The 26,116-nt window shown below is 46.0% G+C and overlaps 10 protein-coding genes across 15 annotated transcripts; 5 read left to right on the top strand and 5 right to left on the bottom strand.

The window, feature by feature from the left end:
* The first annotated feature begins 32 nt into the window (after window positions 1-32).
* On the top strand, window positions 33-2,086 carry LOC108105041 (solute carrier family 25 member 40). Of its 3 annotated transcripts, XM_017211443.2 has the most exons (5): window positions 33-201; window positions 259-446; window positions 537-1,124; window positions 1,185-1,509; window positions 1,985-2,086. In XM_017211443.2, exons 1-5 carry the CDS (start codon window positions 33-35, stop codon window positions 2,002-2,004), a joined length of 1,290 nt encoding a protein of 429 aa, XP_017066932.1. In that variant the 3' UTR covers window positions 2,005-2,086. The 3 variants fall into 3 exon arrangements, with proteins under 3 accessions (XP_017066932.1, XP_017066931.1, XP_017066933.1); XM_017211442.2 differs by having other exon boundaries at window positions 259-1,124; XM_017211444.2 differs by lacking the exon at window positions 1,985-2,086 and having other exon boundaries at window positions 259-1,128; window positions 1,185-1,335.
* Window positions 1,773-3,717, top strand: LOC108105042 (solute carrier family 25 member 40). Of its 2 annotated transcripts, XM_017211446.2 has the most exons (5): window positions 1,773-2,228; window positions 2,283-2,452; window positions 2,510-3,019; window positions 3,078-3,159; window positions 3,238-3,717. In XM_017211446.2, the coding sequence occupies exons 1-5, from the start codon at window positions 2,060-2,062 to the stop codon at window positions 3,465-3,467; spliced, it is 1,161 nt and encodes a 386-aa protein (XP_017066935.1). In that variant the 5' UTR covers window positions 1,773-2,059; the 3' UTR covers window positions 3,468-3,717. The 2 variants fall into 2 exon arrangements, with proteins under 2 accessions (XP_017066935.1, XP_017066934.1); XM_017211445.2 differs by having other exon boundaries at window positions 3,078-3,717.
* Window positions 3,718-4,089: 372 nt separating this feature from the next.
* LOC108105081 (coiled-coil domain-containing protein 86) lies at window positions 4,090-4,729 on the top strand. The gene is made up of 2 exons (XM_017211504.2): window positions 4,090-4,316; window positions 4,380-4,729. Exons 1-2 carry the CDS (start codon window positions 4,186-4,188, stop codon window positions 4,669-4,671), a joined length of 423 nt encoding a protein of 140 aa, XP_017066993.1. The 5' UTR covers window positions 4,090-4,185; the 3' UTR covers window positions 4,672-4,729.
* On the bottom strand, window positions 4,697-5,675 carry LOC108105078 (L-seryl-tRNA(Sec) kinase). Its single transcript, XM_017211502.2, has one exon. It carries the CDS (start codon window positions 5,663-5,665, stop codon window positions 4,802-4,804), a length of 864 nt encoding a protein of 287 aa, XP_017066991.1. The 5' UTR covers window positions 5,666-5,675; the 3' UTR covers window positions 4,697-4,801.
* Window positions 5,676-5,786: 111 nt separating this feature from the next.
* On the bottom strand, window positions 5,787-6,392 carry LOC108105082 (mitochondrial import inner membrane translocase subunit Tim10B). Its single transcript, XM_017211505.2, has 3 exons — window positions 6,258-6,392; window positions 6,103-6,198; window positions 5,787-6,037 (listed from the first exon to the last, which is right to left on the bottom strand). The coding sequence occupies exons 1-3, from the start codon at window positions 6,276-6,278 to the stop codon at window positions 5,801-5,803; spliced, it is 354 nt and encodes a 117-aa protein (XP_017066994.1). The 5' UTR covers window positions 6,279-6,392; the 3' UTR covers window positions 5,787-5,800.
* Window positions 6,373-9,423, bottom strand: LOC108105077 (thioredoxin domain-containing protein 3). The gene is made up of 7 exons (XM_017211501.2): window positions 8,966-9,423; window positions 8,783-8,886; window positions 8,648-8,719; window positions 7,612-8,251; window positions 7,111-7,555; window positions 6,833-7,040; window positions 6,373-6,724 (listed from the first exon to the last, which is right to left on the bottom strand). The coding sequence occupies exons 1-7, from the start codon at window positions 9,054-9,056 to the stop codon at window positions 6,530-6,532; spliced, it is 1,755 nt and encodes a 584-aa protein (XP_017066990.1). The 5' UTR covers window positions 9,057-9,423; the 3' UTR covers window positions 6,373-6,529.
* A 94-nt stretch (window positions 9,424-9,517) lies between these two features.
* On the bottom strand, window positions 9,518-11,081 carry LOC108105079 (N-alpha-acetyltransferase 20). 2 transcript variants are annotated; one of them, XR_001772346.1, is made up of 6 exons: window positions 10,920-11,078; window positions 10,739-10,854; window positions 10,553-10,682; window positions 10,353-10,489; window positions 9,807-10,286; window positions 9,518-9,682 (listed from the first exon to the last, which is right to left on the bottom strand). XR_001772346.1 is itself a non-coding variant. In XM_017211503.1 (6 exons), exons 1-6 carry the CDS (start codon window positions 10,970-10,972, stop codon window positions 9,638-9,640), a joined length of 543 nt encoding a protein of 180 aa, XP_017066992.1. In that variant the 5' UTR covers window positions 10,973-11,081; the 3' UTR covers window positions 9,518-9,637. The 2 variants fall into 2 exon arrangements, 1 of the variants encoding a protein (XP_017066992.1); XM_017211503.1 differs by having other exon boundaries at window positions 10,225-10,286; window positions 10,920-11,081.
* A 75-nt stretch (window positions 11,082-11,156) lies between these two features.
* LOC108105038 (dual specificity protein phosphatase MPK-4) lies at window positions 11,157-13,277 on the top strand. Its single transcript, XM_017211438.1, has 5 exons — window positions 11,157-11,352; window positions 11,414-11,545; window positions 11,602-11,701; window positions 11,773-12,443; window positions 12,503-13,277. Exons 1-5 carry the CDS (start codon window positions 11,214-11,216, stop codon window positions 12,604-12,606), a joined length of 1,146 nt encoding a protein of 381 aa, XP_017066927.1. The 5' UTR covers window positions 11,157-11,213; the 3' UTR covers window positions 12,607-13,277.
* A 456-nt stretch (window positions 13,278-13,733) lies between these two features.
* Window positions 13,734-14,582, top strand: LOC108105039 (pyridoxal phosphate phosphatase PHOSPHO2). The gene has a single exon (XM_017211439.2). It carries the CDS (start codon window positions 13,797-13,799, stop codon window positions 14,580-14,582), a length of 786 nt encoding a protein of 261 aa, XP_017066928.1. The 5' UTR covers window positions 13,734-13,796.
* Window positions 14,583-14,601: 19 nt separating this feature from the next.
* On the bottom strand, window positions 14,602-25,974 carry LOC108105037 (supporter of activation of yellow protein). Of its 2 annotated transcripts, XM_017211437.2 has the most exons (12): window positions 25,267-25,974; window positions 21,656-23,966; window positions 20,458-21,577; window positions 20,108-20,394; window positions 18,707-18,807; window positions 18,487-18,642; window positions 17,979-18,428; window positions 17,631-17,906; window positions 17,281-17,575; window positions 16,974-17,184; window positions 16,725-16,913; window positions 14,602-16,629 (listed from the first exon to the last, which is right to left on the bottom strand). In XM_017211437.2, exons 2-12 carry the CDS (start codon window positions 23,933-23,935, stop codon window positions 15,983-15,985), a joined length of 6,012 nt encoding a protein of 2,003 aa, XP_017066926.1. In that variant the 5' UTR covers window positions 23,936-23,966; window positions 25,267-25,974; the 3' UTR covers window positions 14,602-15,982. The 2 variants fall into 2 exon arrangements, with proteins under 2 accessions (XP_017066926.1, XP_041674321.1); XM_041818387.1 differs by having other exon boundaries at window positions 20,108-21,577.
* Window positions 25,975-26,116: the final 142 nt, after the last annotated feature.

The following is a 26,116-nucleotide window of genomic DNA, read 5'->3' as shown; positions in this document are numbered from 1 at the left end:
ACCAAATTAGATATAAAGGCACTAAACGCAAGATGCCATCAAAGTTTGAATCCCAAAATGAAAAAAATGGATTGGAATGTAATGAGATGGATCCGCTGCGTCTAACAACATTGATCCTGAGTGCAGATCCGCGGTACCGCATCAAGCCAATGCAGCAAGTCGTATCTGCACTTATCGGTGGCCTAATCACGACCTTAGTGGGTGAGTAGGCAGAAGAAGATCTCGTAGCTCCGCAGTATTATATTTTTTCCCGGCCAGTTACGCCATTGGAGGTGGTGAAAACGCGTGTGCAGACTCAGCACGCGATCCGTCAGCCACCAACTGTCTCTAAGCTATGCTACGTTTTCCACAACGGCCTAATGACGCACGTTTGTCGCTCCAGCGACATTTGTATCCCAAAGCTCGGTCGGGACCCCCGAAATCTTCAGCCCTTGCGCGGAGCCATGGTAAGTCGGGGGTTTCTGCTTCTAATTGAAATCCCTTACATTCACTTCGCTTATAAAAATGGATATTTATATACACTTTCACGAGCGCAGGACGCTTTTGTCAAAATCATTTGTAGCAGCGGTCTCACCGGCCTGTGGGCGGGCCTTAGTCCCACGTTAGTTTCAGCCCTGCCATCAACGATCATTTATTTCTTGACGTATGAATATATCAAGAATTCCCTTTCCCACTTGTACTTGACTTCACGCAAGCTCGAAGAATCTATCGCAGATGACCATATTCCGGGAGCTGATGGTGGAGATCCTCTAGACCAGGTCAATTGGGGGCAGCACGTAAGCGCTACAGCACCGGTATCCAATGCAGCACTGCCCTATTACGTGCCCATGGTTTCGGGTATCTGCTCGCGAACCATTGTGGTGACTGCTATCACTCCCATCGAAATGGTACGCATCAAGATGCAGTCCGAGTACATGACCTATTCGGAGCTGTGGCGAGTGCTGCGCTCGCTAATACGCCAACATGGTATTCTGGGGCTTTGGCGGGGATGGCCACCTACCGTTATGCGGGACGCCCCATTCTCCGGCACCTACTGGGCGGCCTACGAGGCGATGAAGAGGGCCTTTGGCGTCACGGAGCCCACCTTTTTATTTAGCTTTCTCACGGGCGCCGTTTCCGGAGCGGTGGGTGAGCAGTGTGTTGCCGGACACAGAGCAGTATAACCATATAAGTTATCCTTGCAGGTGGCTACCTTTGTGACAATGCCCTTTGACCTGATCACAACCCACACGCAAATTGAACTCGGTCAGGACGTGCTCTACGAGGAAGTGGCAGTGGGAACAGGGGCAGCCGCTGGTGCAGGAACACGGACACCGCCCAGTGTTATCCCCAAGCCATCGATGATCTCACGACTCCGAAACATATACCGGCAGCAAGGAGTGCGTGGTCTCTATATCGGCGTTATGCCGCGCATGCTACGTGTGGTACCCGCCTGCGCCATTATGATCTCCACTTTCGAGTACAGCAAGTCGTTCTTTTTCCACTACAATCTAGATCTCCAGGAAGCGGGTAGGTAAAACGGTATACGGTGAAATGGGTTATTCATTTTGGGTATGTCGTTATGTGGAACCTAATACATTTAGGAATAGTCGTTGCTTTAATATAAATATAGCGTCGAAGAAGTCGATGTTGTTTATTTTAAATTTAGCACTTTAAACTATAAACCGTTTGAGAAATTGAGAACCAATATCTTTTTGATAACACTGCGATAGTAGTTCTGTTCCGATTTTAATATCGATGGTGCGAGCGGCAACAGCTGATTGCCTGGTGAGCGGCAGCTGTGCATCGGAATTCGGAACGGAATGGAAATGGGACAACATTGCGAGCACGGTGTTTTCTTTTTGACCTGGACACTATTTCACAATGATAAAGGGGTTTGCCTGATTGTCTAGTTCGCGTTTAACAACAGACACACTCCAGAGTAGCACGCGCAACTCACCTTCTCATTTCATATCTCGCTACATCTCTCATCAATTCCTGCCAGCTTACCGGGGCTCCAAGTGAAACAATTACCGCAAGTCGCGTGCTCCGGCAGCAAGAAAGATTCAAGCATTCTGTCATGGCCAAGAGGGAGGCTTGCGCCCACTTTGCCGCTGCCAGTGCGGCAATGGCAGCAACTCCCAGTCAAAGCCAGTCGAAGGCAACGATGACTGACCCCCGGTTTCGAATTCGGCCCCTGCAGCAAGTGGCATCCGCCTGCACCGGCGCCATGGTGACCGCCTGCTTCAGTAAGTTGTCCCAACCCTTATCCCTGGGCCATGTATAACTGATTCATTTTTTAGTGACCCCCTTGGATGTTATCAAAACCCGCCTGCAGGCCCAGCAGCAGGCACTTCTTTCGAATAAATGCTTTCTTTACTGCAATGGTCTTATGGACCACATATGCCCTTGTGGCCCGGACACGCCCAACCCAGCAGCCGCCAAGCCGGCTCCCCGCTTTTCTGGCACCATTGTGAGTAGTAATATAACAGTAAAACAAAAATCCCAATCTAACCAAACGTATCTCCAGGACGCATTCATCAAGATCAGCCGCGCCGAAGGCGTCGGCTCCCTATGGTCAGGGCTTAGCCCAACATTAATCTCGGCCCTGCCCTCCACAATTATTTACTTCGTGGCCTACGAACAGTTCAAGGCCCGCTTCACCGACATTCATTACAAGTACAGGCGGCACCTAGACACCAGCGGGCGCGACATTCCACTTCCAATTCCAATTTTGGTGCCAATGCTGGCTGGTGTATCGGCCCGCATCCTGGCTGTTACCTGCGTGAGCCCCGTTGAACTAATAAGGACTAAGATGCAGTCGCAACGCATGACGCATGCCGAGATGTTCGGTACCATCCGACAGGTGGTGCAGTCGCAAGGCATCCTGGGTCTGTGGCGCGGCCTACCACCTACTATCCTCCGTGACGTGCCCTTCTCGGGCATCTACTGGACTTGCTACGAGTACCTTAAAAGCTCCTTTGGTGTGGTGGAGCCGACGTTTAGCTTCAGCTTTGCGGCGGGAGCGATTTCAGGATCTGTGAGGCCTTGGAAAAAATCAACCTAAAAATGTAAACTCAATCACTATTTATTTACAGGTGGCGGCCATGATCACCACACCCTTTGATGTGGTAAAAACCCATGAGCAGATCGAGTTCGGCGAGAAGTTTATTTTCTCAGGTAGGCACAATGTGGTTCAGCTTTCTGCAACCAGATCCCGTACCAGCATTGACAATGGTTCGGTTTGCATTACGGCAGATAATCCTCCCAAGCAAGTGGTCACCAAGTCGGTGGCGGCGCGCCTGGAAAGCATTTACCGCATGGGTGGAGTGCCCGCTATTTTCTCCGGACTGGGTCCTCGGCTTTTTAAGGTGGCGCCCGCTTGTGCTATCATGATTTCGTCCTTTGAGTATGGCAAGTCCTTCTTCTACCACTATAACATTAGCCAGCATAATCGCAGCAACCAGGTACCGACGTCCGGATCGTGAACAACTCACGGCGTTGTCAATGTTGATCTATGTAAATATGTAAATTAATGCCAAAGTTGCCAGGAAATTGGAGGGCAGGAATCGACTGCTGAGTTTGGCAAGCCCGGTCGAAATTGTTAAATTGTAGCAAAATAAAATTTTATGTTTTTCCTGGTTCAAAAACAACAAGCTGGCAATTCCCACCCACCCAATCCTTTGCTCTATCACAGCTAGTCATAAACTGAACCATGGGAAACTGGTACAATCTTTATTTACTTTAATTCAAAATACAGGTTGCCACTATATACAAATGTCTGTAAAAGGCACAGCGCACATAAAACAAAATAATTTGTTAATAATATTTGGTTCCAAGTTCCTGGTTGAACACAAAAATAAAATTTTCTTTAAAGAATAAAAAATGTCTTTCAATAGAAAAGTTAACAAATTTTTGTATAGGTAATATGTTTGCCTTTTTTGAATAGCTTAAGGCCTTAGGGATACGAAACTTTCTAGCAATATAAAGACAATTTTGGAAGAATATTCACTTATTAAATTTATTTTATTATTATATTGAAATCAATTATTAGTGGCGCCTAAAGGTAATCGAAGGCAACCCTCGATATGTAGTAACTTTAACGAGCACACATGTTGTTATCGATAGACGATCAGGCGACACGTGCATTCTCTCAGTGTTTATTTTGTTTGCATTTTACACTTACCAGCATCTTAATTCCACAAAATGAGTGAAGCTGTACCCGAAACTGCGCCGTCAAAGACAAAGTCAAAGGCAAAGAAGGCGACGAAGCCGGAAAACAGCATCCCACGTGGTCAACCCAAATCCAACCGGCCGTGGAAGACGCCCAAACAAAAGTAAGTGTTTTCTAGGTTCCTTTCTGCTTGCTAACCGTTGAATACCTGTCTCTACTGTTACAGATTTAGCAAGATTAAGAAGACCGTGAATCGACTATCCTTCGAGAAGAAGACAGCCTTACGCGACGAGTTGCGATACATCAAAGAGCGATCCAAGGAGATCAAAGACAAGCGCAAGGAGGATGCCGTTCAGAAGCACCAGCGCCGCGTGGAGAACGCAGAACGCCGACTGGCCAACGAACGTCGATCGGAGGTCGTCCAGATCATTAAGAATCCTGCCAAGCTAAAACGCATGAAGAAGAAACAGATGCGCATGATCGAGAAGCGCGATACCAGCCAGGTGAAGGTGGTTTAAGGTGCTGCCCTAGAATTAACTTGTATTTTTTGCTAAATAAATCTAGTTTTAATGCCAAGGAAGCGTTTAGTAACATATATATGTATGTCGCTATGTGTGTGCCATACTAACGAATTTAGCTTATCTTAGCCTAGTTTAACAAATTTACATAGTAATCCAAGGCCTCACCGTCGCTGCCTCCCTGTTTGTCGCCGCCCTCTGACCGGAATCGTGTCAATATTTGTTTTCTCCTGTTGTTTAGTGTTCTTCCCGCCACACCCTTGTCTTCCTGCGGTATTCCGTGTAGTAGCGCCCCGATGCGCGACCTTAGTAGCAGGTCCAGACTGTGGACCAATGACTGGTCCTGTGGTTGTGTTTTTAATGCTGATGGCAGTGCCGACAATGCGAGTTTTGCGGGCATGTCCGTCAAGGAACTAATGAAAGCAAGTGTCGTAGATGCTGTGCAATCCACATTAATTTCTTGAAGTTTAATGCTATTGCGTTCCCAGGCTTCTGAGCCTGGTGGCTCCAGCCTGTCTTTCATCTGCTGTATCACGGACGCTGGTACACGACTTGAACCGCTTCTCGTTGAGTTTCCCCGAATGCAGGAGTCAAGAGAACTGTCGATGTGTATCTGTCCGTAAATGCACCCAGTACTGCGGCACAGCTGGTAAATATTGTAGCGCATGCTGCGGTAGTAAAAATTATCGTCGCACAGGATGAGATGGCTTCCGTTGATTTGGCTACTGCAAGAGGCAATGCGACGGATTTGAGGCGGCCAATCGGTATTTTCTTGAATGGCGGTTATAAGTTGTTCTATTATTTTAAGTATGCTCCAGCGCTGTTCCTTGTAGGGCAGCTTAGTCAATGGTCCGTCGTCAAAGAAGTCGTCGTAGCAAAGGTGAACGATGTGGCGGAAGTTGAGGGAAACCGTCTGGCTCAGCAGCCAGGTGCATAGAGAGGTCTTGCCCGCTCCTGGCAGGCCGATCAGCGCAACTAGACAAATGCGCAGCATAACGTGATTGGTAAGTTGATTTTTGGTATGAAAATGACGGGTAACTATGTGTGGAGGGCGGGTTGGGTTCCGCAATCAGCTATCTAAGATTGAGAACAGCAGCTGCGGCGTGGCATACCACCCCGACGTCTGTTGCTACATGGACAGGTTGCCGGTGACAGGCGGTTGGACAGGAGTAAGTACTGATGTGGCGGCCGCTTGTTTCAGTCGCTCCTTTTCCTGCTCCTTCTGCTGCTGTTCGGCTTTGCGGGCGTTCTCCTCAACCTCCTCCATACGCTTGGCGTTAATGGTGGTCTGCACATCCACATAGACTTTCATCATATTCTGATTAAACCGGGCGAACTTGGTAACACACCTGTCAACACAGATGTCCTGCAGAGGATTGCACAGATACTTAATGCTGGGTGTCCTCTATGATGTCTTAACCGGCTACTTACTTCTTGGCCGCCGAGGTCCCGCTGGTTTAAATTATCCACACATCGGCTAAAACACAGTTCCGTCACTTTGTTGTATAATGTGAGAAAATCTTTGAACTGAAAAGCATGGAAGGTAAATATGTATCTGCGGCTAATTCGCAAACATATGAGCTTACATTGCGCAAATTGGAATCCATCGGTTGTTGATGTTTTGCGCCTAGCTTGTGTTTTTATACAGCAATTATACAATTTAATTTTACAAACAGTCACGTTAGTAACGAGAACAGCTGATTATCTTTGATTTGGAAAAACCGATAGCAATATTTAATCGATAACATAGCAATCAATACAATTAATCGAGTTCAAAACTAGGAAACTTTGACATAAAAATGATAAGTGAATATATTTTTTTTGCGAATAGATAGTTTGTTATATAAAATTAGAGCTCCTATGTGCCCTGTGTACCGTCTGGATTCGTTCCATCGGCCGTTGCAGGACGACTCTCGCAGCTGTCTTCGCCGCTGCTCGTTGTGGAGGCGCCTTCCTCTGGCGAGGTCTTCACCGCTTCATCGGCCTCCTGCTGCGTATCCGTCAGTCCGATATCTACCTTACCGCTCTCCTCAGGATCACCTCCCTTTTTATTCTGCAAAGGAAACCAATTCCCAATTTAAATTAGCGTAGTTTGGTAATCCCCAAACCCAGAATAGCTTGGCATCACAGTTGATTAAAATGAAATATGAAATTAGCTTACTTTTTTGCGCTTTTTGGGCTTTTCGGCCTTGACAGCGTGCAGTTCCTCTTCCTCCTGCAGTGCAGACTTATAGTTAGCAGGAAAGAACTGGGTGGCCTCCTTGTGTCCAATCACCGAGTTGGTGCTGACATAGCTGGGACCGTAGGCCATCAATGTGGGAATGGTTGGACTACTGACTTTATTTACCTTGAGCACGATTTTGTCGGTACTGTTTCAAATATTTCGTAATTCAATCGAAAGACGGATAAAGGATCTGGTCAAATAAGCACCGTACTTACGGAACATATGGCTTGGCATTGTACTTGTCCACCGAGTTGGCTATGAACACCGCCGTCTGTGGATTTTCACCATTAAAGAAACCGTACAGCGGAATGTCCTCGCGACAAGTGTCGAGCAGAATGGCCAAATCTTTCTTCTTGTAAGCGTCGAAGATCATCACAATGTGAGGTGGTTCCGGCACCGGATCTGGCGGAAGAAATGTAGAGGTCTGGGCCCGAAAATACGTGTAGATAAGTGCTGCATGGGTACGCTGATCACTGGGTACCCATATTGGGGGTATCCGAACAGTCTTAGTTTTATTCTGATCGGCCTTGGGAACGGTAGTAGGTTCGACTGGAGGAACTTCTTCTGGCGACGCCTTCTCCTCGCCATCTTCTACATTTTCGGTCTTAGTATCGACCAACTGATGTGCATCCTGATGCTCCTGGTCTTCTTCTGTTTGCTCTAAACAAAAACCGCTCTGTTAATAAATCTGTATGATAGGGGCACATCGCACTTACCTGGCTCGGGAATTTCTACGCTCACCTCCATCGGAACAATCATGGGTGGCACGATAATCTCCTCTTCGTTGAACTCATCCGGTGGCTTGATTGTCTCCTTAGTTAGTTCGTGGGCGTACTGACGGAGCACGGTCGGTGGACTCCCCAGCACCTCCTCTACCTTCCAAAAGCACATGAGTAACTCCTTTTCATACAGCAGTTCTATGACATCCGGGGCCAGTGGATTCTCTGCGGCGAAGTTAACAGTCGCTATGTCGCTGGGCAGAATGGTAAAGACCTTTCGGTCCTTGCATTGGATCTTGAGCGGATCGGCCGGCTCTGAAAGTTTCTTAAACATATCCCGATTTACCTGTGGTCCGAACACGGTAATCCCTATATCAGGCAGGTTGGCCATGATGCAGTCAGTAACGCTGTGAAGGTATTCCAGTCGCTTTCGCCGGCTCTCCGCCAGCTCAATCTCCTCGGCCTGTCGCAGCGCCTTGTTTCGCACCTCCAGCTGCTGCAGCTCTATCGGCTGCAGTTCGGTGATCTCGTAGCTCAGGTGCGACTCCTTGGCCATCGTCGACTGCAGCATTCGCGTGATCATGGCCACGAGCTTAGGCACGTCCGTGCCGAACATGATGCTGATTGCCTTGCCATTCTGAAATGTTCCGAATTAAATTTCAAAAACCAAACAAATTTGGCGACCAACGCCTTATGTTTATTCCACATTTGAAATATTCGTTCCACAAATATTTCAAATTATTATTTTAAAATGTTATTTTTTAGTCTTCAAAATAAAGTGGTTTTTGAATAATACTATGAATCTTAATCTAAAGCTTGATTTTAATCAAATTTAAAATGTTTTTCCTGAGCGGTATAAAACATAAAAAATGTAATTTAAGAATGATAATATTTGATATATTGCAAAACTTGTTTGCAGTTTTTAACTACACCAAACTTAGTCGAAATGATTTTGGTTGAAAATTCACAATGAACTTTTAAATTTTCACCTGAAAATTAATTATAAAAAGAAAAAAGAATATGGTTAACTCACCGTGACGAACATCCAGGTGGGCTCGCTCTTTTTGTTAAAACGATTCAAATAGGATATGGAACCCGCCTTGCACTGATTTTTCAGAATATAGTATTTAAAAGTAACATTTTTATGTTTAAAGAAATGGAGTCTTACGATTGCCAGTTGGAGATTATCTCCTCCGAGCTCGAGCTTAATCTTCCGCAGGCTGCCAACCATTCCCAGGCAAGGTCCACACCATTCAGAGTATATGTCGAGCACTGTTCACCAGTGCAATATGACATGGCAAAGTGGGTTAGGACGGTCCACTTATCACTTCCATTCCCATTTAGTACGTACCCAGCAATCCAGTTCGCTGCAGAAACTTCTCGAACTCTTCGTCCGTGGTGAGGTCCGCCTGAAGCTGCTGGACTCCTCCCTTCTTTGCCATTTTTTGCGCACTGAGTCAACCATTAATCAGTATCCAAAGTGAACACCAGGTATTGATTAAACGGTGGTTGTCAAGAGTGAAAGGTCGCGCAGGATTTGCAAAACATCTTGCTTTATATGTATATATTTATGTTTGTTAAATGAAGAACTATTGTTTTTTGGACTTTTGCATAGAGTAGAAGAGTTAATGAGGTATGAGGAGCTATTTCCTCACCCCATTGAGTAGAAAGTAATAAAGTACCAGTGTGGATTTGGTAAGCATCCGATTGAATTAGGATCCAACTTATTTCCGAAATAAGAAAGTTAGCTAAAACAAATCATTTTTTTTTTTGCACGGATAACAGACCAAGTATAACAAAAATTTGTTCAGTTCCTGTAGCGACCTTTAAAAATACCACAAATCAGTTTTATACATTCTTTCTTGATTTTGTGGACAAACTGAGACAAATAATTAAATGTGAATAAATTTCAGTTGTATATTTCAGTAAAAGGGATTTCTACGCAATATGTTGGTATTTGGGATTCGACAAGGCCGGTATAGTATGCTTATACATATTTATCCACTGAGGTGATGTATCCCATTCAGTGATCGTGCCGCATTTGCCTGCGCAGCTCGCGCATGGTGATCTGCAAAAAACGTGCGGCAACGTTAGATGATTATGTTTGCGTTGACTGGGTGGATATATCGATGGCGTTAGATACTGGTCGTCATTTACATTGATGAAATAAACATATTGCTTACGTTATTTACCTTCAGAACTGTGGAACAATCTTTGAATAACAGTTATTTACTCATCGGCTTACGAAATCTTTAAATAATTTCAAAGTCAATAGAATTATCGAAAATTCGAGCTTAATTTTGTAACGAGGCCGAACATGTACTTAATTACAGGTATTACGTTTTGGTTGGTATATGCATGTAAATGTTGCTGGAAAATTTGGTTCACAAGCAGGACATCGGTTAAAGTTGAATGGGATGTTATTACCGAGATGATTAAAGGATTACGGATTATTTACATAACTAAATTAACTAAGAAACCAATGGGCTGCGAATTGATGCGCTCGCGCCCGTTAAAAATGGTGGATCGGGATCAGTTAGACATAAATGCGATTTCAGGCGCTACTGGGTTGATATCGTATCAATTCATATCTATATCTTCCAGTCGTACAGGCTGCGTGTACGGTATGACCGACTTCTTGTTTACGTCCCTGGATAAGGCCTTTCTCATGTCTGGAAAAATGGAAAACGATGTATCAAGGCTTCTTTACAATAAAGAAATCTAGCTTGGTTCCTTACCGTACGCATCCTCGTCCTGATCACCGGAGTAATACTCCAGTATGGTCCGGTAGATGATATAGCCGAGATTCGTGTACATGTTAATCGCCACCTGATTGCTCTTCCTTACAAACAAGTCAACGAAGTATGCTCTCTTTCTGGAAAAGGCCAAACAAAATAAATGTAATAAGATTAGTCTTGGGGTCGTCTTGTGACCTTACTTCTCCGAAATGTCTTCCAAAAAGCTCATGAGAAGTGCTGCCAGGCCGAGACGCCGATAGTCAGGCGAGACTGTCAGAGCCGTAACATGCCCGTGCCAATTGTCCAGATGACCCTCAACCTTGCCCATGACTACAAGATAAACATTAAGTGGTTTAACCGTGATACCAATAATAAGCGGAACTTACTGTAGCCCATTATTTGGCCGCTAGGAGACTCCGCCAGTTGGAAGTACTCCGGCCACTTGGCCAAGTAATGCGTGTAGAAGGACAGACCATAAGTCTCCGTAAGTGGGTCAAAGTTTCTAATAAAACACCCCATGATATTATTAGAATTAATGTAAATATGGTTGCTCTATTCGATACTCACACATTATTAAACTTAAAGAGGTCGTCACAGGTAAAAGGTCGAAGTGTGGTCATTTTACTGAGGTTTTTCGTCTAGTTTTCAGATATCCAAAAGAATCAAAACACTAAAACTCTCGTCCCATATGTCCACCGGCAAAGTCTGCAATGTGCACAGTCGATATCATTGATGTTACGGCCAAGTAGTTATCGATACTATTGTGAACGGATTTTCCGTTGAAATCCGAGCCCCCGTGGTGATGCGGTCACACTAGCACTTCCACGTTTCGTCCTTCCGGCTGGTATCTGTTGCCTGGCCATGAAGCAGTCTCAGCCGCAGGCGACGCCCTCCTCCTCAACTGGGGGTGGCAAGCCCCAGGACTCTGGGGTCCTGACGCGCGAAGACTTTAACGGTGGACCGGTGAGCATCGATGAGGTGGACACGGGCCTCTTTCTGGGTTAGCATCGACAGTAAGGACCATGCCCAATAGATTTTTCAAACTGTTTATTATTAACCAGGCAACCTGACGGCGGCCACGCATATGGAGACGCTGCGTTCCTTCAAGATCACCCATATTCTAACGTTGGACTCTGTGCCCCTGCCGAAGCACATCCTGGAAGCCAGCTTCCTGACCACCAAGTACATTCAGAGTAAGCAGCTCGATCAATAGCTCCAATGACCAGTGATCAGTGTTCCCATGTTTTAGTTGCAGACATGCCGCGTGAGGACATCCTGCAACATCTGGAGGGATGCGTGGATTTCATTAGCACCGCCTTGGCCCAACAGGGCAATGTCCTGGTTCATTGGTAAGCATCTTTGACCAGACCGTCCAAGCATATGGGCCAATCAATTCTCTTACTCTTGATGCCTTCTACAGCTACTTCGGCGTGAGTCGCAGCTCTTCCACGGTAATCGCTTACATGATGAAGCGCCATAATCTGGACTTCCTGCCTGCATACGAACTTGTCAAGGCCAAGCGCCGTTTTGTCCAACCAAATGCTGGTTTCGTCAGCCAGCTGAAGCTCTTCCGACGCATGGGTTGCAAGATCGACCCAAATTGCCAGCGCTATAAGATTCACCGTCTGCGCCTAGCTGGTGAGCAGATGCGCAAAGCGAAGATTCTGCCCCAAAGCTTCCATAGTGTAGTCCGTCCGGATCCGGATATCACGCGTGAAAACCCAGAGCCAATAGTGTTCCGATGTCGACGTTGCCGCCGCGTCCTGGCCTCCAAATCACACGTACTAGAGCACAAGCCGCGTGACAGGCCGCAACCAGAGGTGGTCCCAAAGGAGAAAGAAGCCACTGGCCAGACCCAGGATCAGGAACAAGCTGAAAATTCAAGCGGACCTCGCATGCTGGAACAGCTGTCCGAGCGCATCCGTCAGTCGTCAATCGGATCGCCCGGTCACGAGGGCACACCAAACTATTGCCGCAGCATATTATTCGTGGAACCCATTGCCTGGATGCACCGTATCATGCTGAACACCCAGGGCCGTTTGTACTGTCCTAAGTGCGAGCAGAAACTGGGAAACTTTAGCTGGATCAACGGTTAGCTTTTTGGGATGTAAAAGAAATGATCGCACCATTAATTCCTCTTTCCGTTACAGCTTGCAAGTGTCCGTGCGGGGAGACAATGACGCCGGCATTTTATCTAATACCTTCCAAGGTAGAGCTATCCAAGGCCGTGCAGAATGTGCAGACCACAGTTTAGGTGTAACATGCACGAACAAGAACGAGATGGCATCAGTGACGGGATTATGGAATGCCAGTGCCAGAAAACACAGATCGGCAATCGCCCACCTAAACTGAAATCAATGGGCACCGTCAACAGGACACTTTGATTATTGCTTGTATTTTTTAGAAAGAGCATCTTTAATAGCTTATGGGCAATAAATTATGTTAATATAGTCCAATCTAAGAACAATGGCATTCCTAATGCCCTATATTAACATAATTTTGTACTTTAAACCACGCATTATTGCCCAGCTATTAACAATTTAATAATGCTGAAAACTTCCACCAATCTGAGATATTTGAGAAGCACGTACTCACCTAATTATACCATCTTCGGATATCAATCTCGAATTGGTTATAAATCCACAATTCAACTCGGAGATAACGTTAAATAATATAACATTTGTTTTCAATGGATTTGGCCATAAAATTATTTAAATGTGAACTAACATATCTCAAAAACTAACTTCGGATTCAATTTAGTGAAGAGAAATGCACTTTTCTTAGAAATAAGAAATAATCTAACAGTATTTATTTCTTTCCAACTGGCAATATAACATTGACGACAATTCGAGTTAAGTGAAAATCTGTGAAACTAAAACTGACAAATAGTCGATAGTTTCATTAATAGTTGCATAACATACGTTATGGAATATTGTTTCATTTTATATAGTTAGCCAATGAATTTGCCGATATTATTAATTATACACCTATGTGCAATATATGCACCTAAATTTGTTGGATACCATTGATAAAAATATCGATTTTTGCTGTTCCATATGCATTTGCATAGCTTTTTGCATGTTACCAACACAAACTATAAATGTATTTTAGATATTTTAACCTTTTTGGAAAGTATTTTACGCAAAACAAAAGAAAAACAAATATTTTCAATGACAATATCTAAATTTACGCGATAAATGTTATAATCAAGAGTTTGTCAGCCAAAAATAGAAGGTCAGGTCTGGGATTTTCGACGGAGCTAAGGGTTTTGATCCCCGAAGATGACCGGAAGTGCCCCGATGCTAGTTTCGATGGGACACGTTGTACCCTTAAACGGTGGCATTACCTTATCGATATTGATGTGCTTTGTTGACCCATATGTATTGTATGTAAATGAATGTGTATTGATATTAAAGTCAAAATTGTTTGTTTTCCATTCTCAATATGTTTTCAATATTAAAGATCATCCGTTTGGGCCGTTGCCTTTCGGGTATTCGACGCGGTCTAAGCCAATCTAACCCGCTCACACCTCGCATACTTGCTGCCATCGACTTTGACAAAACCATCATAGAGCAAGACTCATATGTGGCAGTAAGCCAACTGTTACCGCCCAAGCAATGCAAGGAACTGGTGAACCTAATCCCTAAGAGTGGTTGGTTGGGTTTCATATCCCGAGTGCTGCAGCTATTACACAGTGAGCACAAGGTCAACTACGCGTCGGTGGGAATGCGTGTGCGCCATCTCCAGGCTGTTCCAGGGATGCTGAGGGTCTTACGACAGTTGGCCAGGAACCCAGAAGTTGACCTGTGCATCGTCAGTGACGCCAACTCTTTCTTCATCGAAGAATGGCTAAAACAATACGCCATTGAGTGTCTCTTTGCTGGAGTGTTCACCAATCCCGCCTGCATCCAGGCGAGCGGTGAAGTGCTGGTACTACCATATCAGGAACAGACCGACTGCGAGCTGTGCCCATCCAATCTTTGTAAGGGGTCCGTGCTAGAGGAGCTCATCAGCAGCGGACGATATAAGCGAGTGGTCTACGTGGGCGACAGTTGTAATGACCTGTGTGCTATGAAACGGCTGCGGGCAAAAGACATTGGCTGTATTCGACGTGGGTACGAGATGTATGGGAAAATGGCCGCCCACGCAGGGGACCTATCCTGCTCTGTGGTGACCTGGCGCGACGGCCATGAACTGGAGATGCTTTTGATGCCCAAAATCGTATCATAGAGTTTGTGGTAAGGCCAGGTTATTAATGCTGCTGTTTTATTCGACTTAAAAATAAATCATTTAGTATGTATACATAAGAATAATTTCACTTAATAAGGACTTAAGCTTTAAATTCCATGGAAAAGTAGATTACCGAGGTCTCTTCAGCGTCTGCAGCAGGACCCGTGTGTATATCCACTTTGTGTTAAGTAGACTGAAAACTTATCGCTACCTATTCTGCGGCGGTATCAGAACTGTTTGCCTAATAATATTTCACACATGGTTTTTCATCAATCTTTGCTTTCTCCTAATAATCTTCACTTGCCAAAATTGTATCTGTTCTTGTGCTTTCATCTTAAAGTTACTGGTAATATATATATATATATATATATATATATATATTTCTATAATTTGTTTGCCTGTGGTGTGTGGGTTTGATTGTTGGGTATGTGTTAGCATAAATTACATTTATAATACATTCTTAGCCATACAATTACAAAGTATAACTGGCTTCCTTCTCGATCAAACGAAGGCCATTTTCCGCTTATGAATCTATCGAAACTAAACGAAAAAAAAACAAGCAGCTACCGCACATGAAGACGACACTCACTTAGGTTTTGCTTAACTACTAATATGGGATATAGAGCTGTTCTCCTTATAAATACATACATACATATACATAATCAAAAAATTCGGGGTATAAGACATTTAATATAAAAAATAACGGCCACTTTGCGTGTAAACATAAATAAAATATAGATGCACAAGTATATAGTGGCTTAGACTCAGAAATAGACTCTATTTCGATTCAAAATTTAAACAGTAACACGGAACAGTTAGTCCTACAGATATGGACAAGGACACGGGAATACAAACAAGGACGCACTGCTAAGACAGCGTTCTCTTTTCATTAGTTAAAAACTGAATTCTTGTTGCGCAGGCGAGCAATTGAACTAAAATGCTTCAAATGAATTCTCTAGAAACAAAATGAAGTTGTGACTTAGTGCTAGGCTATTCAACTTAGGCGTAAAATAAGACTTAAGCATAACGTGGTCTACTCGGTGATTTGGGTGCTTGTCATGTGTGATTTTTTTTTATGTGGTTTGGTTGTTAACATTAGCAAAGTTAAGTAACATAACTATAATAGGAATATTCATATATATATATAAAACATTTGCAATACGATGTACTGACAATAAAGAATAATCATAGTAAAAAAAAATCCTTAAATAGTTTCTCCATTCCGGTTCCTCATTTTGTCGCATTTATTAATACTATGCATCTGTATGTTTTCTGAATGACACCTGCGGTCTGCGGTTTGTGGTCACGAACACGCTATTAAGCTTGTGTAGGAGAGGCGCGTCCGGCGCTTACTATAAGTCCGTTAGAGTGCGCTTGGCACAATAACGTATGACCCCCACTCAGGCAACAACCGGTGGCGGAGCTATGCCGATGGGATTGGCAGTTGTTACTCCTGCTGACGCAGTAGCCGTTCCCGCTGCCGTGACAGCCGACGCATCCTCAGACATCCCGTTCCCACTAAAGCTGCTACTGCACTGCATTGTTGTGATATTAACCGCACTCCCCGGCTGCCGTCTACCTATCGTTCCTGCAATATTTGTGCTCACTGCCGTGGCTTCTAAAACGGCTGGCAGTGCAGCCACGGGAACAGCTGCCTTTGGGCTCATTGCCGTCGCCGGCGAGTGAGCGCGTCCGCCATTGGTCGACAAGCCAGGCCCTGGTATCGGATTGGCATCCGGGCTCGCTGACGTGACCTCCGAAACGGATGGGACTGTTGCAGCTACTGCCACCGGTTGCCGCTTAACGGGCTTGGTTCGCGCACAGGGTACGCAGAACATTGCAGCGTGCTCTCGCAGTTTCGTCAAATGGTCGAGGCGATACTCGTGCACCCATTTCAGCCGTTTACCGCGCGTCAAAGCCTTGGAGCGATCCCCGTTGGGCGACGGTCCTCCGGATGTCTGGGATAGGGCGGCCACCTGTGGCAGACCTTCTGGCCGTGTGGCTCCGCATCGCATACATACACAGCAGCGTTCACAACTCCACCGGCCTAAAATTTGTTAATTATTTATATGGTTATTATTAGGCACATAAATTCATAACTTGTACTTGTACTTTCAGTCTTTCTGGCTTTATACTACTTACCATCTGGCACAGTCCTGAGACCCAGGCAATATATATGGTAGCCTCGGTCGCACTGTTCGCAATAAAGCATTTTTCCTGGCCGCTGACTACTCCGACACTTGATGCAACATTTGCACCCGGCGCACTGCCAGTTATAGTTCCTCACGCGACCCACCATTCGTTGGGGCATCTCAATGCAACTAGGATGAACTATAAAAAAAAAAACACATATTAGGACGGATGTGGAGCGATGAGAAACTAAAAGCTTACCGCGCCTTCGGCAGCTGTAACAGCGTATAAAGGCCTCCGGCATGTCCCTTGCATTGCGATGCTGACTTCGCAGGCAGACACCACAGTTAGATAGCCTGGTGGACGGTGAGGACTGATCCCCTTCCTCGTCGTCGCTGCCAGCGGCACTTGACGCACCAGTCGAACTGCAAAAACTCGAGCTGCTACTGATGTCGCTTTCATCGCCGCTGTCCTGTAATGAAAACCGAATTTGTACGTCATTAGTACGACTCTTTTACTCTGGCGTATATCTAATATGTATATTACAGATCATCGAGACTCGACTCACCGTATCACTGCTGCTTCCATTGCCGCTAGACGCGGAAGAAAGCGACTGGGCGGATGAGGTGCTAGAGTTGCTGGCCGTGCGAACCTTGTCTGTCTGCTGGCGTGCTGACCTTCTACTGCGACGAACGGGCGCCGCTGCCTTTTGAGATTTAAACGAAGATTGCTCTTGTTCCAGATCCGTGGCCAAAACGGACATTTTGATTTCATCACTGCTAATAGCTTCATTGCTGTTCTGTAGCAGTTGTTGCGCCAGATTGGTCGACGGCTTGTCCAGCGCCGTGTCCAATGGATAGGCCCTGCAGAAAGGAATTGTTATTGGAAGTGCAAATGAAAGTCTACACAAAGACTTACCGAAGCTCGGCGGGAGCAAACTGGCGATAGGCAAAAGAGAACTGGTCCGGCACGACCGTAAGCGGATAAGCGTAGTCTATGTTTCTGAAGGCCTCGTCGTAGACTCGGGGCGGCAAAAGATTGGGAGGTGCCGGAATATTCTCCGCTTCTGCCGCTGCCCGCACCACATTCACAATAGAACGCTGTAGGCACGTAGATGTTGGCGCCGTCCTTTGCACCGGCAGATTCAATGTAAATGTCTGCAGATCCAGGCAGGCCACGCGCTCGTCCTTACGGCTAACGGCGTGGGAATAATAAAAAAAATATATTACATAATTTATACTTAGTAACTTCTATTATATAACTCACGTCTTGTTAAAATAAACGTTCCATTTGCTAGCAGAGAGCATGGCACGGTCACGGGCTTGAAGGCCACGTCCGGCGCCGACCGTCAGTCCGAGAGCCTTCTGCTTAGCCTCGATCTCACGCAAGTGCTTCTGACGAATATACTCCTTATACTCTTCATACTTGTCATAGAAGTCCGCATACATAATGTCCAAGATGTCGGAAGCCCAAACAGCAGTGATGCCCAAGTCGCACATTCTTTCGCTAACCAATCCCTTCTCCTGCAGCCAATTACGCTCTTCCATATCGACGGCGCGACGTGGCAGATCGGGGTACTTGCGCTTAAAGCTAGTGATGCCCAGATACAGTGCCACTTGCTCTTGGATCATAAAGGTGTCTCGGTTCTTCGAAGGACAGCAACCTTTTGGCGGCGGCCAGTCGTACTCGGCAATGCTAGAGGCGGTGTAGTCAGTGCTGCAAATGAATTTAGAATTAGACCTGTTTAAGTGCAAGCTGATGAGGATGATCTTACTCTTCGGCCACGCAAATTTCCATCTTTTTCTTCTTTGGACGTTTTAGCGCTGAGCCCAAAATAGCGTCTACGGACTGACCCTGGTTCGAGTCAAGCATGCTTACATTGCTAACCATGGACGACTGTGATTCCTCGTTGTTCAGGAAGTCGGGTTGCCTGCAGATGAAAGAAAAAAGTTTGTAATGTAATTCTAACGGGTATTATTTAATCGTATATTTACTTCTGCGGCGTTAGCGGGGGTTCCATCAGACTGACCATCGACTGGCTGCTGTTGCTAAGATCCGCGCTCATACGCGTATCCTCCTCAAAAACTTGCGGTGACTGAAAAATTAATGAGATAATAAAGGATTATAAGCAAATCATTCTATAATTTTAATAATATCTATTATATTTTTTCACTTACAAATCTTAAATCTTTTGTCATACCGAAAGAATAATAAAACGATAAATACATACATATAAGAAAACTCTCTTAAAATTAATTTAAATATGGAAGTGGGAGTTATTTTTATAGAATTAAAAAAGGAAGTTCTTTGAATCGCTATAAATGATATGACATGTATATTAAAGCATACACGAGAAGGTATTTATTGGTATTGATAATTAAATTAAATTACTCATAATTAATGTTTGGAAATTAATGCTTTTGAACACGTTTAAGCGTGTAGCAAGAAAAACATCGAGCAGAGTTGCCATCTCTTAATAAATTTCAGATGCAAGTTTTGCAGAGAGAGCGAGAGTAAAGAGCAACTGGCTGCGAATGCAACAGCAGCAGCAGGTGTGGTGAAGGTGGACTCTCGCTAGCGAACGCACACGCACACACACAGACACATGCACAATTGGCGAGAGCCAAACAAAAACTTCAGCTGATTAAAATCGCAGGTGAAGCCAACAACAATCACAGCGACTGCGCTGCTAAGTTCGCAGCTGCTTCTTTTTCTGCTCCCCCCACAATTTTCCCTTCCCACGCCTCGATACTGCAGAAGCGGCTTGCCTTGTTGTTGTTGTAGTGGCTTTTGCACTTACATACACTAGGCCGTTGGCAATGAATTCACGACATGGCGCGCGCCTTTGTTTTTAATTACGACACGTTAGCCCTCGGTGTTTGTGTATGTGTGTGGGTATGTGGGCAAATTTACGTAACGAAACATAAACAAGAAGGCAATGTAATATACAATGCAAATTGTAAATGTCAGTAGAAGCTCCAACTGTACTGACCATCATTAACGCGTTGCCCCATATTTGTGGCACCGAGAGCTGGCGACTTTCTCGCCCTAATTATCTCTCGTTTCTTCTACTCGTCAATAGCAAATAACGGGTAAGCAATGTTTTGAACACTAAAATTTTTTAGTTGGTTATGATTACGATAATCAAACTCTTTATAGATCTATGATAATACACAATTATAATGAAAGATATAAATATATATTTCCTTTTATTTTCTTGTTCTTAACAAGGAGCTAAATAAGCTTTTGTCAAACTCAAGACAACAGCATCAGCATGCTCATATACTCGCTTATACTGAACGAGAACCTGTCGTTACTTATTTGCTCGTATAATACCCATAGCTACATATGTATGTACGTTTACTACTCTATAGTCGAAATGGAGCCTCACTTACCGGACTAAACAAGCCTTTGAGTCTCTCAGGATCGGGTTGGTGCTTTAGCCCGCCTACGCAGCGTGGTCGATTCATGGCGATGGCCTTGGCTACTGCACTAGCTCCACGGCTCATCCGCGGCGCCCGAGGCTGAGTTGGGGTTGTGGAAGCAATGCCACCGGCGCTGGCAGAACGATCTATTGAAGAAGAACCTCTGCTTCGCCCACCACCTCGCGATCCCCTGCCACGTCCACGTCCTCGCGTAGGGGTCACTATCGAAAGTATTGGTAACGTCGTAACAGATTCGTCTGCAAGAAGTTTATTATGTTTCCTTAGAGGTACAAAAATTTGGTGTATTATTATTTCCTTACCTCCGGAGTTGTCCAGCGCACTGTTATAGGTGTCCTCATCGTGTGAATCTGGCTGGCTGCCTCCGGCACTACCTCCGCTAATGCTTGAAGGGCGTGGTGAGCGCAACTGTTGGGTGACCATGATTGAAGAGAAATCATTAGGCTGGAAGATGACATCAGGCAACGGGTCCGAAGAAGACAGAATAGTCGTTGGAGGTAACATTGAGCTGCTGCCACTCCCACTGATCACCTGCTGAATTGCGGCAGCGCCGGAGGAAGTTGATGAGCTGGATGAGCACATGGTGAGGTCGATCTGCGCGGTCAGGGCAACAAACATGCTGCTGCTATTATTATTATTATTATTTGACTCGGACTCCGGGATACCGAACTGAGTCATTGTCGGTGGCGGCAACTGGCTATGCTGTGAATTAGCCTTGCTCTGGCGCTTTCGAGTGGTCTTGGGAGTAGGTTGCAGGTTGGTATTCGAGCTGGGATTGTGGGTCGTGGTGCGCCGCGTGGCTCTCAGCTGGCGATGCTCACGACTCTTAGGTGTTTCCAGAGCGCCTGCAATCTCTTCGTCTATCCTTGCACTTGGCTCGCCCACCGACGATCCCTTGGGTGTCATATCCGCTTGCTCCTGGCCCACGCTTACCATATCGATGGCCAATCGCTTGCGTAGCAATTGCACGCGACGCGATTTAACAGCACTGTTGGCTTCTTCTTGTGGAGTACCGGGCTTGGGTGTAACTGCCGCAGATTCGGATGTGCTCTGGTTCTGGATCCGTTTGGGCCGTCCCCTTTTCTTGCCTGTGCCCGCCGGCGTAACTACCGGTGGAAGCTGAATGGGCGGTTGTTCCAGCGGATCCTGTGCCTTAGCCTCTTCCCCGTCGACCTCCGAGGACAAAGCTCCATTTTGATCCGGCGTGGTAATAGCCTTCTGTTGGGTGGGTGGAAAGAGGGCATCCTCCAAATCTGTGTTGAGGATGCGCTCGTGCTTCTGTTTGCGCGATCGATGTGACGGCGGCAGTGCCTGCAGTGATTCGCCGGGACTGGTGTTGCACTTTCTCGCAGGATCGTGGCAATTTTGCGACTGTTGGTCGTTTTCGTCGTTGCCCAGACGTCTTTGTTTGATGGGAGGGATCTGTGGAAGGTGAAGTAATAAATATTTTAATCATCTGAACAAAAAATTTGCAAGAAAATTGCAGAGGTAAGTGCTTACGCCACTACTAGGAGATTCGTTGGCCTCGCCGCTAGTGCGCTTCAAATGGTTCTCGTTGTTGTTATCCAGTTCCTGCAGCTCCTGACTTTGCATATGCTGCTCTTCTCCAAGAGCCGCAGGATGCTTGTGGTTGGTTTGGTGATGGTTGTTGAGCATTGGGGGCTGGTCCTCGTCCGTGTAAGAATCCCTCGGACTGCAATCAGGCGTGTCCAGAATCTCGATGGACTCGATAATGGGTTGGGCGGAATTCACGGGCGCCAGAGGAGCAATAGCTCCCTCGCCTTCTGTTGCAACAACAGATCCTCCACCGCTGACGCCACCATTGGCCATCAGGCGTTCCGTTAGCTGGGGATACTTATTCGACTTGCTTTTAGGCGTTGTCGTAGTGAAGACTTTAGCCGGCGCAGTCAACTGGCTTAGCAAGATGTTTGAATTGGGCGAGGCGGGTGTACTAACGACACGTTCAGCCGTGCCGGTCGCAAAACCAGCAGTAGCATCAGATTGTGCCCGAAGGCACTCAAGAAGGCTCGTCGAAATATGCCCACCAGTAAAGTTATTGGACACATGCAAAGGCGATGATCCAGGAGACGGCGACGAGGTTAGGTCCACCATATCCACCACGTTGTGCTGTGGCTGGGCAGATTTTCCGGCCTTGTTGCCCTTGCTCGCACCACTGACAATTCCGTTGCTGGCTCCCAGGGGCGATAGATTGTGAAACATCTTCGGGTCATGCTCCTTAGACAGCGAATCGTCGATGACCATGTCATCGGAGTTCCGGCGACCTTCGTCAGAACCTGTAGCAGCCGTATCTGCATCTGGATCAGAGAATCCACAGAACTCTTGGCTGCTGCTGTTCGACTCGCCACCATTTGTCATTGGAGCCGGCATAGGATTGGGAGTGGGTTTTGGGACTGCCAATTTGGATGTTGCCGATAGTGGTTTCTCCTCAAGCACCGCACGCACTTTGTGCTTGGGCGAACATAAGTTCTTAATGGTCAACTTAGGCAGGGGCTGCAGCTGTTGCTCCATCTTGGCTCCAGACTCGTCTTCGAGCAGCTCAATGGACTTGGTCTTGATGGTGAGTTTTGGGATGCTCTGGGCGTTATTCAGGTCGTGCGTCATAATGACCGTGTGCATGTGCTCCTGACCGCCGCCCGTCTTGATGGTTAACTTTGGTATCTGCTGCTGCTGGTGCGGATGCTCCTCGCTGCTGCTAATACAGCTGCTTCCGGCTAACGTTGTCTTAATCATCAGCTTGGGCACTGTCTGCATCTCTGTCATAGAGGACGACGATGAAGAAGAGGAGGATGACGAAGCTGATGAAGACGAGGCAGAGGCGGGAGAAAGGCTAGACAGGTGAGCATCGTTCTTAGCGGGCATTGCTGACTGAGCGCCACTCACTGCCGACGAGCACGATCCGGTGTTAGAGCCGGAAGCAGCCGGATTCTCGGGCAACTTTATAGTCAACTTGGGCACCACGCTGCCCACACGCTTCTCGTTAGAGGCGCGGATGGTCAATTTTGGCACTATGTGCGGTGTGTTCCGCAGTTGTTGACCGAGAGTGCTAGCCACCTCGTCCTCTGCGCACGATGAGGAACACGAGGAGGCGTCCGCGTCAAAGGCATCCTGCGGCTTGGCCACCAGTCCTCCTTCAGAGCCGCCGCCGCAGGGCAACTGGATGCGCAAGGGCTCCACACGCCTCTCATCGCCAACCGGCTGAGATTCATTTGGGTTTGAGTTGGGGTTGACGTGCTTAGAGAGCTTCAGGATGATCTTGTGTCCGTCCCGCTCCTCTCCCTCTACCTCGAGCGCGGTGGCGGCCATAGCTCCACCTGCTGCTCTTGATGCTGATGCTGCTCCTCCGGATGCTGAGCTGACCGATGCAGATGCTCCAGTTGTGCTTGGGGCATCGTCGCACGGCGTTGTCAGCTGTGGTTGCGTCGGCGGAGGCGACGCTGTCGTACTGGTTATATGGCCGGGCTGAATGTGCTGGTGCTGCAGTGCCTCCTCCCGCTGCTGCTGTGGCTCCTGCTCCTGCTCCCGATCCGCATTCAGCTGCTGATCTCGCTGGGCTGGCGACGATGTGGAGCTAACCCGCTGCTCCTCCTCGCTAGTGCTGATCGCTGCCACTGACTTTGAGTTAGCGTTTGAGTTAAGCTGAAGGCGACCTGCTGCTCCTGATGTTCCTGCTGTCGATGTGGCGGCTGACGATTCTACCGCTGTTCCCGATCCTGATGACGATGTCGCTGCTACCATCTGCTGCTGACGTAAATCATTCATTGCTATATTCTATTGTCCAGTGGCCGCCAGCCTGAAAAAAAAAAAAGCGAATGATCTTTAGAAAATTGTGGATGTGGTGTTCTTTAAAATTCATTTTCATTATTATTTTAGTAATAGGTTACACTTTAAAGGGAAACGAAACTTAATATCCTGGATATTGAATCTAATTGCATTTGTCTATATTTCTTCGAACCAATAAAAATGTATTTGCTATTCCGACATTTGATGCCATATATTGCGGAAAACCAAGTATTAGCTGACAGATTATTGAAAATCTCAATGGATCAATTGTTTAATAATTATATATAAAAACATTTTCAGAAAACGTTATCATTAATATATTTTTTAAATTGGAAAATGTATGACATCTACATAATATCCTAGCCAAATACGCCTATATCTACGCATGCATTGCGTGTAATTGCCGCCCCAAGGGACGGATTTTTGTTTAGATTGAGAAGAGACAAAATAAAAGGGGAACGACCTGCACACACACTCTAACATACTCTAACGAACACAAACACATTCACATGCACACTCTTTGGAGCCCGATGAAAGAGGGAAATTGAATGAAAGCCGCTCAAAGTAAGGGATCTAATTTTAGCACATGTCAAAATTATTACTCCGCAATTGTATCCAATAGAAGCGCAGATTACAACACTCATCACCCTAGATTTTAGAAGATATTCTGAATTTCTTTTAGGCGGTGGAAAAACTATCTCGCTCGAAATTGCCGCGAAAAACTTTGAGCGTAATAAAAACAACAACAACACTTAATAAATAATAAGCGCTGCAAACATGCGCACACAGCTGTCGATTTGGGGAGAACAAGAAAGATGTACATGAAGCGGAATGGTAAACGGTGGTGAGCGCAAAAGAGAGCGAAGCGAAGAAAGGGAATAGGCAAATACTGAGAAAGCCGCGCCGCCACGAATTATGGCCTGTTTTTAATGTGTGTTGGCAACACTGGACGTATATTCACCATACTAGCTTGTTAATTCACCACATATCAGTCGCCGCTGCATGGAGAAAATACACACAAATGCAAGAGACACACACACAAACGCACGCACGCATATATACGGGTTGGCTGCCCTGTGTATATGGATGTATTATACTAACCAAATGCAAGCACCTCTATATCTGCACTATTATTATTAATTATATTCATAATTTATTTGGACAAGAGAGCCTCAAAGTGCATAGCGCAATATCAACAACTGTGCACTAGCAAATAACAACAATATCGACGACGCCGCCAAAGCCCTGACCCAACAAAAACAACAATAACGTCGACGAAGTAAGCAGCGACAAGCAAACGGCAAACTCACCATGCGGCAATTTCGTCGCTCAGAGTCAGACAAAAGAAGATGGTGGAGTAGAAGAGCGCCTGCTTTTGATTTGCGTGCACAATTCGCGATTTGCTTTTGCTTTGGCTGCTTTTCCTGGCATTGGCATGTTCATATTTCTATGCACTTTGACTGTTGTTGCTGCTGTGTAGTGTGATGCGTGTCTTTTTAGGCATTCGCCGTTGTTGGGCGAGAAATAAAACACATTTTTTAAACGTTTTTTTTTTTGTCGATTTCGATTTTAAAGCACTCGACCGCAGTAGGCACCACACGCACACACACTCTTGCAGTGCCAGCGGCAGCGGACGGCACACACACACACACCGACACACAACAGAAACACAGACAGTGACAAGCGCAACGAGCGCTCTCGGTCGCCGTTGTCCCACTTTCCGTGTATTGGTTTCGTTTCGTTTCGTACACTTTTCCACGCACTTTTAACGATTCGAATTCGATGGTACAGAAGGCAGAGGAGGGACAATACAACGCATTTAAAGATCTCGCAAACCTCAAAAAAAATATCCAACACTTGAGCCGCACGCACGATTCATATGCAGACTTGTTCTCGGCGCGCGTCGAACGTTCTTATGCATTCATTATTAAACGGTATGCTCTGCTTCGCCTGTCTGCTTATGTTTTTTTCTTTTCGATTCCGAGGTACTCGTCACGACAAATGAAAATCAGTGTGGCCGTCGCTAAGCTGCTAACTAGATACCCCGGTTACTTGGGAACACACTAAAAAATACATATCAAGAGTAAATGATGTAGCGGTGTTTCAAACCGCTATTGGATAACTTAGATGCTACCACTTCCGTTGTTCAATTTTGAAAAC

Source organism: Drosophila eugracilis, unplaced genomic scaffold, assembly GCF_018153835.1.
Source record: "Drosophila eugracilis isolate 14026-0451.02 unplaced genomic scaffold, ASM1815383v1 contig_2155, whole genome shotgun sequence".
NCBI lineage: Eukaryota > Metazoa > Arthropoda > Insecta > Diptera > Drosophilidae > Drosophila > Drosophila eugracilis.
This window is presented reverse-complemented; position numbering and strand designations above follow the sequence as displayed.